Source organism: Pimephales promelas, chromosome 8 (genome assembly GCF_988280905.1).
Source record: "Pimephales promelas chromosome 8, fPimPro1.hap1.1, whole genome shotgun sequence".
NCBI lineage: Eukaryota > Metazoa > Chordata > Actinopteri > Cypriniformes > Leuciscidae > Pimephales > Pimephales promelas.
Window position 1 is genome coordinate 10,279,959 of NC_142776.1, and position 11,442 is coordinate 10,291,400.

Consider the following 11,442-nt stretch of genomic DNA (forward strand, 5'->3'; position numbering starts at 1 on the left):
ATCTTACTTTACTCACTGCAGCAGCTATTCTTTCATTTATCCATTCATTCATGCGCATTATCTTTTGTTGTGTTGTGTCACTACATGCTCAATGTTTTTTTTTGTGTGTTTTTTTTCTTACACAGGCGTGTAAAAAATGCTATATGTCCATGTTGATGCAATATTTTCCATTGTATAATAAATGGAACCTTAGGTAAGAATAGATTTGAATAAACTTACATCACTTTTAATAAGCTACAGAGACAGATGCATGACGAATAAGACCTTTGGGTTCTGTTTTAAGTTTCACTGAAAGATAAGAAAGAACAGCTGAGGCATATTTAGAGTAAATGTGTTGAATGTCAGTCACTTTTTATTGTAGTGATCTCTTGTAAGCAGTACTGAGGCTTTCATTAATGCCTTTTCAAGAAGTTTATTATGAGCTACAGCAAATTCTTTACAGTCTATAAATGACAAATATTGATTGATGAGTCAAAAGCAAATGTTAGTCACAAAAAAAGTATATAGGCTAGGCAATAACACTTATGTGCTTTATGTCTTTAGATCTTAAAACAAAGACAATTTTCACTCTGCATAATTATGTTTCTTGTTTGGCAACATTTTAAACCCTAACCATAAAGACATGACACAATATTATATAATACGCCTTGGCACACACAGGCTCCTTTAAACTTTTATTAGACAAATATATTAGCTATGATAAAAGCTTGTATTGCTATTTAACTTTGTTGAAAGAATAAAATGTTAGGAATTGCAGTGCTATGCTGTGTGATCAAATGTCTTTGCCACAGTCAGGACACAGGATCTCATCCCTCTCAGTCAGGAAGCCACGGCCCACCAGAGACACCAAGCACTTCTTGCAGTTGAAGCAGTCGTTGTGCCACTGTCTCTCTTCAAAGGAGATGTATTTGCTTCCTCCTAGACCTGCAAAGGATATGACAGTACAAAAAAAAATGATCATATAGCAATAATGTTATGGGAAATATGGATTTTATTTGCTAAAGTGTGGACAAGAAGATTGCTGGTAGATTCATACAGGAAGGTCATTCAAAACATGTATGTTCTTTACATATATATATCATGGGTGCTTTTTTCCAATATAATCAAGATAAATTAGAAAAGGGACTTTCAAAATCTCCCAAATGACAAAAATCACAACAAAAATATAATAAAAAGTTATATAAGTTATCTATTTTTGGTCTGTTTCTAACATAATTACCATTGTATGGCTTTAAAATACCAGTAATATAGCACATTTCTCATATGGACTTAATTTAATATACTTATATGGAGCTCTTCTGTCAAGTTGAGCTTCATTCCTGAATCACTTTTACTAAAAAAGTGGCCAAGATATTTTTTTCAAAGAACTGTAGTTTTATGAGTGAACGATTCCTTTAATATGGTGATTTTTGTGTACATTAAAGTCAGCATGAAATGAAAACTCACCCTATCTATATTCATTTGCTTCTTTTAAAACTGTTTTAATCAAAATGTCATGATTCAAACCAGTGAAATGAATTCTCTCTGGTGACATGCTGGACTTTAGTCCACTTAAACCCCACCCCTTTCTAAATTTGTTTTTCTATAATCCGTTTCATTCGGATATACAGTTGCAAGAAAAAGTATGTGAACCCCTTGCAGAATCTGTGAAAATGTTGATAATTATAACAAATCAAGAGAGATCAGACTAAATGCATGTTACTTTTTTTATTTAGTACTCTCCTGAATAAGATATTTACATTAAAAAAAAAAAAATGTGTACATATAATCCATAAAACAAAATAACAGTTGTGGATCATTCAAGTTACGACACAGTATTTATAATCAATAGTCCCTAAACTTTTGAGCGGGATCATTTTAATAAATTCAGCTATTTGTTTGTCTTGTGGACTATATGTACAAAATCATGTAAAATATCTTATTTTGGACAGTACTAAATACAAAAATAACATGTATTTTGTATGATCTCTCTGATTTTGTTAAAATTATTCACATTTTCACAGATTCTGCAAAGGGTTCACATACTTTTTCTTGCAAATGATAAAATAGATAAGAAAAGACCTGTCACTACTTCTGTTTTATTGCAACTTTCAGTACAAATATGTTGTTTATACTGATATATATATATATATATATATATACACTCTCAGAAAAAAAGGTACAAAAGCTGTCACTGGGGCTGTACCTTTTCAAAAGGTAAACTTTTGTCCATTTTAGATGCTAATATGTACATTTTAGGTGTTAATATGTACATTTTAATGTTAATATGTACATTTTAGGTGCTGATATGTACATTTTAGGTGCTGATATGTACATTTTAGGTGCTAATATGTCCATTTCAGGAGCTAATATGTCCATTTCAGAACCTAATATGTACATTTTAGGTACTAATATATACATTTTAAGTGTTAATATGTACATTTTAGGTGCTAATATGTACCACTAAGGTACCAATATGCAGCCTTTGGGTACAAAAGTGTACTTTTGAAAAGGTACAGCTCTAGTGACAGCTTTTGTACCTTTTTTTCTGAGAGTGTATATACTGTTTATACTGTTTATAAGCTTGTGTTCAGTTCTGATAAGCACCTTCCAAACATAAGGAGATGTAAATGTGTTGAACGCTCATACCGCTAATGGGGGTGGTGCAGGCAGCACACTTCTTGGCATACAGATTGCAGAAGCAGTTGAGGCAATAGGCAAATTCATCACGAGAGGTGAAGCGTTGGCCGGACAGCTGCAGCTTACAGCCTGTGCACAGGAAGCAGTCCTTATGCCATGGCTGGTCATGGTAGGTCACGCCCCCAGTGGTGATTGGCTGAGAGGATACAAAAAAGGTGTGATATCATTCAACACTTTACATATATTCAAAGCCACATGTTGCATTCCAGCTGTTCTTACCTTCTTGCAGTGAACACACTGCAGTGCGAATTGCTTCTCGTAGCAGGGCACGCAGTAGTTATTGTTGTCTTTAGGAATGAAGCTCTTGGTTCCAATGGGCTGCTGACAGCGCTGGCAGGAAAAGCAGGTCTCGTGCCAGCTGTTCCCCTTATGCTCCATCTTCCTGGAGCCTGAATGGCATAGAGACATAGAGAAAAATGCAGATCAACAAACAAATATCCCATGACTTGGCAGGATATTAGTGAGGATGGATTATATCCTATTAAAGGGATAGTTCACCCAAAAATTGTCACTCCAAACACGTGAGATATTCAGAACTCAAATTAAGATCTTTTTAATGAAATGTGAGAGCTTTCTGTCCCTCCTTAGACAGCTACGCAACTACCAGAGACTCAATCGCTTTATATGATGAACAGGTTGAATTTAGGCTAGTATTCACACATAGTAAACACTCAGCGAACATAAACAGAAGCTTAACTTAACCTGATTGGTGCGAAAGAATAAACCTCATTGGTTCTTGCGGAAGCTCAAACGTGTTGTAACGCGTGAGAATGAACCTCATTGGCTCTCGCACCTTTTTCTAGCGTCAAAGTGGTAGTTGCATAGCTGTCAATGGGGGGACAGAAAGATGTCAGATTTCATCAAAAGTCCATATTTATGTTCCGAAGATGAATTTAAGTCTTGCAGGTTTGGAACGTCATGAGGGTGCGTAATTAATCACAGAATAATCATGTTTGGGTGAACTAACCCTTTAAATGTTTAGTTCACCCAAAAATGAAAATCATTAAAGAGCCAGCAAACACGTTCCCCTAACCTTAAAGGGTTAGTTTACCCAAAAATGAAAATTAAGTCATTAATTACTCACCCCCATGCTGTACCAACCCCGTAAGACCTTCGTTCATCTTCGGAACACAAATAAAGATATTTTTGATTGAATCTGAGGGCTGGATCACTCTTCCATAGACAGCCTGAGGGACTGCCTCTTGACGGCCCAGAAAGTCATTAAAAGAAAAGGTTTAAATATTCCATGTGCCTACAGTGGCTCAACTATAACTTTATCAAGCGACAAGACTACTTTTTGTGCGAAAAAAAACCGTAAATAACGACTTTATTCGACTTTCCATTACATCCTTATGGGCGCATGCGCGAGAACTGAGACGAGACCGTTCTTCTTCGACTCACCGCTTAGGAGTTTTACCGCCCCCTACCGTATAAGATGACGTACTGATATAGCCGGAGGCGCAAAACGTTCTGTTTACAAGCAGTACGTCATCTTATATGGTAGGGGGCGGTAAAACTCCTAAGCGGTGAGCAGCCGGTAACAAAAAGTAGTCGAAGAAGAACGGTCTCGTCTCAGTTCTCGCGCATGCGCCCATAAGGAAGTAATGGAAAGTCGAATAAAGTCGTTATTTACGTTTTTTTTTTCGCACAAAAAGTAGTCTCGTCGATTGATAAAGTTATAGTTGAGCCACTGTAGGCACATGGAATATTTAAACCTTTTCTTTTAATGACTTTCTGGGCCGTCAAGAGGCAGTCCCTCAGGCTGTCTATGGAAGAGTGATCCAGCCCTCAGATTCAATCAAAAATATCTTTATTTGTGTTCCGAAGATGAACGAAGGTCTTACGGGGTTGGTACAGCATGGGGGTGAGTAATTAATGACTTAATTTTCATTTTTGGGTGAACTAACCCTTTAAGGGAAATTTCTAGGAACGTTCTGGGACCAAAAACTAACGTTCCCAGAACGTTCTCAGAACCTAAATTTGCTGAGTAGTATTTATGATTTGGGACGTCAAAATTAAGATTTTTTTTAACCCTACATCTACAAAATGATAAATAAAGTTTGTTTGTGTTTCAAAAGTTAGTGTTTTTTTGTTTTTGTTTTTTTTTTTTACTTTTTTGTGTTTTATTTAATTTATGAAGATGCTGTAGATTGAACAATACAATGGTATTTTGTACATGCAACAACAACAACAACAACCAAAACATATATTGTATAAAATGTACTATTAATACAAATGATTCATCCATTGCGTCCGACATGCTTTCTTACTGACAGGCCCTTAACTCAGATACCAATACGACTTTGTATTAATGTTCATGCGTTCAAATCGTAAGTACAGTATGATCTTTCCAACTTGACTGGAATGCACCATCACCCTCATGTCATTCCAAACCCATAAGACTTTCGTTTATTTTTGAAACACATTGAAGACATTTTAAATGAAACCTGAGACATTTCTGTTCTTCCATTGAAAGTCCATTCCATTGACACTTAAAAGAGTTGATAAAGACATTTGTTCTTGTGTGTAATGCAAACAGATTTGTTCTTCCGCAATAACCAGTCACGTTTGGGTTACACTTTATTTCGATAGTCACTTTAGACATTCTAACTATAAGTAACTTTTCAACTACATGTCAACTAAGTGTCATTGGAGTATTAGTAGGCTGTAGTAGACTGTCAGTAGACTGTTAGGTTAGGGTTAGGTCTTAGGGTTCAGGTTAGGAGAACAAGTTGACTTGTAGTTGCTAAGTTACTTACAGTCAGTTGAATGTCTGTTGGGGGACCAACAAAATAAAGTGTTAGCAGATATTAAGCTAACAGTCTACTAATACTCTAATGATAGTTAGTTGACATGTAGCGGCAAAGTTACTAATAGTAAGTTGAATGTCTAAAGTGGACTATCAAAATAAAGTGTTACCCATGTTTGTTTTGGCGCATCAAGCACAACGGTTGAGCATCCGTTCACCATATTTGATGTACTCGTTGTATGTGTTGATCAATGTTTAGTGTTTGATCTGGTCATAAACCAATCGTGTCTTTACAGAAGATTTAAATCGCTCTGGAATATGGATTAATTTGTCAATGTCTTTATGAACTTTTTGAAGCATCAATGTCTTGTGGAACTGACTTTCAAAGGAGGAACAGAAATCCCTGAGGTATCATTAAAAATATCACCATTTGTGTTTTGAACATGACAGAGTAATTGATAACAGAATTTTCATTTTTGGGTCAACTATCGCAAATTGACTCATATGTCGCACAGTTAATAATGTCAAAAGATACTGTCAAATGCTTCATTGTGATGAATCTTGATTTCTAAAGGACTAAGAACATGTGTGAGGAGCATTACAAGCAAGCTAATGTTTCACTTACCTGGCATGATTGTCTTCTTGCACTCATAACATTTAGAGGAATACTCATTGGAATAACAGTCAATACACAGTAATTGTTCGTCCTTGGTGGAGAACGGCTTGTCCACCAGAGAACGCTGGCATTTGAAGCAGTGGAAGCAGTCATCATGCCAGTGACGGTCCTTATAAGACAGATCCTGAGGACAAAAGCAAGCAAGTAAGGATGATTTGAACCCCCATTGTCTCCGATGCATTAAACTTAGGGTTAAGGGAGAACGTATTTGGCCTCGGTGGACTTTTTCAGCCTTTGAACTGATAATTAGGGAGAGAGGGAGGGTAAAGGGTTCCTCAATGTCAGCTTCACAGCGGGTCACTCTCCAATGAGAGCCGCAGGTTCTGGCATCTGCGACCAATCGCAGTGTGATCTGCCAATAGGTGTGCGTTAGTGAGAGTCTGTCCTGGGCTGTGAGCGCACATCGCCCCAGGATGCATGTATGACACCACTGCTTTAATTATCCACCAATTTGGAGAGAGTGTTTGTGCTCGTTAAATCGTTGGCCCAAGGTGTTATGAGGTCATGCTGATTGGCTGCTTCTAGAGGGGGTAGCGGGATAGCAAACTGGGCCAAGGACACGCCACACAGATGTGGTCCCACCCCAGGCCTGTCCTCAAAACAAGTGACAACCTCCTCATCAGGACTAATGACCATGACGTGACACTAACGACAGAAAGCCTGTAGAGAGAGCACCACACGTCTATATTTATTCCTATTTCTTCTTCCTTTTTTTTTTTCTTACAAGAAACATGGTTAAATATATTATTATATTGAAATGACATGCATTTTATCTTTAGTATTTATGATTTAGTTTGTATAAAGGTTATAAAATTTGTCTTTGAAATGGCAATAGAGAGTCTGTGTTTCTGTCTCCAAGGTAAATAAGTGCTGGTAATTCTACAAAAGCTCATCTGGTCTCTTTGTTTGGTTTTGGACTCACTCTCCAGCACTGATGTCCTGCTGGGATCAGTCCAGAGTACATGAGTTGGCATTCATACTATTCTCCACTGCTCTCCTGGTGATCTCTCAGCTCAAACAGAGCTCCAAATCATGTGCACAGTGTTACTAAATAAAAATGCTCAAATCTCGTTCTGGATAGTGAGCTGTACTGAACTGTAATTCTTGGAATTAAGAAAAGTAGTGCACTTAATTGAATTTTTTTTTAAAAACTGTACTTGCAGATTCTAAAATTAAAGCCATTTAAGTGTAATTTTATGACTTTCTTAAAGGAATACTCCACCTTTTTTGGAAATAGGCTCATTTTATATCTCCCCCAGAGTTAAACAGTTGGGTTTTACCGTTTTCGAATCCATCTTATATTTAGAAGAATATCAGTAACCAGACAGTCTCTGGTCTCATTGACTTCCATAGTATTTTTTTTTCCTACTATGGAAGTCAATGAGTTACTGGTTACTGATATTCTTCTAAATATCAGAAAATCGGCTGAATGGATTCGAAAACGGTAAAAGTCAAACGTTTAACCTAGAGGGAGTTGTAAAATGAGCCTATTTCCCAAAAAAGTGGAGTATCCCTTTAACACGCTTAAGTATACTTTTAAAAGGTGCACTTTGTAATAATGTAAAAAAGTACAGTTTAAATCATTAAATCATTAAATAACACTAAAGCCCATTTACTTGATTATATCTTTACCTGCAGTGTGTTATTTGAAATTACATTTTAAATTAATATATTTTAAATGTACAATATTATTATTAAGTGTAGTATATTATTTGTACTATTCTTCACCTTTACAATAATTACAAAAATATTTAAATACATGACATACAGGTTTCATCAGAAACTACATTAAAATATATTTTAGTTTACCACAAATGCTTGTCAGTACTTTTGATGGTGAACTTTAGACAGTATAAGTTATTATGAAATTACATAAAGATGTACTTAAGTCCTACTTAGGTATAGCTATAAAAAAGTCAGCTGATTGCATTAAATTTAAATACTATTATGTTTTCATTCAATTTGAATTAAATATCTGCAAAAATTTCATTCACTTCACACTTAAATATTATTTTAAATCATATTATTTCCATCATAAGTAAAATATGCTAAAGTGTACCAGGGCAGCTCCAGCTGTTTTGGATTGTGTCTTTTAGTAAAAACATTTAGTAAGGTAGAAATTATGAAGATCAACATACTCTGCTGTTGCAGCCAATGGGTTTCTTGCACTCCTCACAGGTGTTGGAGTACAGGCTCTCATAGCACTTCACACAGTATGGATTTTCATCACGCAGAACATACTTCTTCCCAAACAGAGACTCCTTGCAGTAGTGGCAGTCATAGCGCTCCGCCATCTTGGGTGTAAACAGTTCCTAAATAATAAAAGTGTTTTAAATGGTGCATAAAGGTTGCTGTTCAGATAATAGTTTGGAATCATGTTAGGCATGAAACTTAGGCCTATAACACCAGTGCTTAACCTCTTCTTGATAAAGGCTAAATATGACGCAAACTTTCTAAAGCAAGAGTGGAATGCGTGCCAATGTATTAGTCCCAGCTGTTGTGTCTTCCTCAGAAAAGCCCTGCTAATATTTCTGTGTTATCCCTCAGAAATGTGTCCAGCAATTGTGCACTCAAAGCGTACCCGCTCTGAGCTCCACACCAATCCTGTGGCTTATTTTCTCAGAGAGTCTCATTCTAATACAACAAAAGTCTCTGTAAAGCTTGTCTAGCTGAGTCACTTCAGACTTGGTAAAGTGCACTATGAGTTCAACTAGAGTTGAAGGTCTCCATTGACTACCATAGAAGGAAAATAATACTATGGAAGTCAATATCTAGCGTCAAATGTCTGGTTACCGACATTCTTCAAAATATACATACACCTTGAGGATCAATAAATGATAACAAAAATTTCATTTCTTGGGTCAACCATCCCTTTAATATCAGCTAACACGGCCCCCCACAGGCATTCTACTGACTATAAGGCTGCATTTACACTGCAGGTCTTGATGCCCAAATCCGATTTTCTGACTATATCCGATTTTTTTGATGACCTGCTTACATCATCTTTTAAAAGTGACCCATATCCGATTTTTGCATTCACACTACACTGCTGAAACTACCAAATGCAGACGTTCTGATGGTTCTGAACCGGGAAATTAAGCAAAACAGCACGAAATTCAATGGATGCCGATGCGAATAAAATTATCCAGTTTTCTTTCCACAATATTTCAATAAGTCATCAAAACATTGGTCTCGTACTGCGGAGAAAAAAAGAGGAGAGGCTCTGGCCATTAAAAAAATGCCTCATATCTCGTGAAATGTCTTCAAAAACGGATTTATTTCTGTAACAATCCTGCATTTTTGCCTGCACTCTTCACCCCAAACACTCAAAAGACATGAAACCTCCGCAATGCTCCACTGTGTGTATCCTTTCTTCCATCGCGCGGCTCGCGCCCATAATCGCGCAGTTTTTAATGACGCATGACTCGCATTTACTGGGGAATATCCGATTTGTCTGCTTACATGGCACACGCAAATGCACGTATCTGATTCATATCCGATTTATTACCACATATGAATGAGGCCTGAATCCAATCTGGGAATCGGAATCCATGCGTTTTTTTCCTGCTTACTCGTTCACCGGTCATGTCCTATCTGTGCCACATGAGAGGAAAAAATCGGATTTGGGTCACTTGAACCATTTAGTGTAAAGGCCTAAGTGACTTTGTAAGTATGTCAACTTATTCTACTAACCCTAAACTTATGCCTAACAGAGAGTTAGTTGAAATGTAGGTGCAACATTGCTTATATCAACAGGGAACCACAAAAATAAAGTGTAACTTCCTTCTGTTGACTAAACGCTATAGCACTTTGCCACATGGTGTGTTTGTGACCTTCATTATAACTTCATAGACTTAATGTTCTGTACGTCTCCCACAGAGAGGCAGTGGAGTCAGCTAAATCTGCACTGTGAACACTTGTCAGATCACACTGTTGTTTCTGAATGGATTCTTTGATCTGTCCTCGGCCTGGCAGGCTACTGGCACCAACACTGGGCACCAGATCAAGAGAAGTCTCTGTGGTTCCAGCTGTCCCCAGTGTGTCCCTTACTATCAGTAAAGAGGTATATCTCCCTCAGTCTCAAACAGACATAGACATGCACATACAGTACCCAGGGATTAAATAAGACTAACGCAAGAGCTTAGCTGGGGAATCTTTTGAGTCATGTGAATTACCTTAATGAGTCATGTGAATTACCTCAATGAAGCCCCAAACCAACCCACTCATTTACGGTTAAACCATGCGTGATGCAGTGAAACGTGCAGCTAATTAAAGACAAGAGGGCCTCTGTTTGTGGAACCTTTCAGCCATAGCTATGAAGGACTGACAGGTGGCTGTGGAGATGCCTGACACATTTATTTACCCCCATACCAACACGGGGGAAAAAAATACTATAAAAAGTACTATAGCATTATTTCAGGTATAAATCTCAAACCCAGAAGATTATTAATTAAAAAATAATATCCATTAGAAAATACAGACTGGCTCATCTTGGCATGTCCACACATCCTTTTACATTTCAGTAATCATGCCAGTTTTAAAATGCAGCCTACTCCACTTTAAATCCTTAGTCTGAAGCACATATTTCATCTATTCTGTGTTTTAATTTAATAAATAAACCACCTTGAGCTTTTAAAATATATTTTGCCATGCAGAAGCATTGAAATTATCATATAGAAAGAAAAGGGAGAAACAGCTATTTATGCATTGGAAGAATTTACTTTAAATACAGTGTATGAAAATGATAATGAAAAGGTCAGATGTTTTCTGAAAAAAAGTTTTAGTGAAGATTGAAAAGTTGAAATTTATTAGATCCAAATAAAAAAGCAATGGGATAAAGTGGGTGGAATTAATGGCAAAAAACATATAGTACAATAAGAAGAGAAGAGAAGAGAAGAGAAGAGAAGATTTTCTTGATGCTCAACTTGCCTGTCCTGTGCCGTGATGTGCTGTGCGTCTTTGGTTCTTGAAAGAGAGATGGAGGAGCGACTCCTGTGCTCCTCTTTATTGGATTACTCCCCCTGTGGAAGGGCAATGGGGTGATTGAAATGGGTTGGACACTTTATCAGGAACTATAAATACATAGACACCACTAAGCCACAACATCTACTTCATGCACCCCATACTTGACCATACATGCTCTTATGTAACAATTCCGTAAACGTATTATTTCCATTGAATCCATATAGGCATTGTGGGTAAAATAATGTTTAGATTTATAAAATATCCATATGTATGCCATGTTTATCTTCTACTTGTTAACTGCATCTAATAATTATTTTCTGATTAGTCTAATGCATAACCTTGAAGGGACAGTTCACCCAAAAATCAATCAATT

The 11,442-nt window shown here is 36.9% G+C and overlaps 1 protein-coding gene across 1 annotated transcript; it reads right to left on the minus strand.

Annotated features, from left to right (window-relative positions):
• Positions 1-333: 333 nt before the first annotated feature.
• On the minus strand, positions 334-10,411 carry fhl2b (four and a half LIM domains 2b). Its single transcript, XM_089133895.1, has 6 exons — positions 10,280-10,411; positions 8,243-8,416; positions 6,054-6,228; positions 2,899-3,068; positions 2,629-2,815; positions 334-924 (listed from the first exon to the last, which is right to left on the minus strand). Exons 2-6 carry the CDS (start codon positions 8,396-8,398, stop codon positions 773-775), a joined length of 840 nt encoding a protein of 279 aa, XP_088990021.1. The 5' UTR covers positions 8,399-8,416; positions 10,280-10,411; the 3' UTR covers positions 334-772.
• Positions 10,412-11,442: the final 1,031 nt, after the last annotated feature.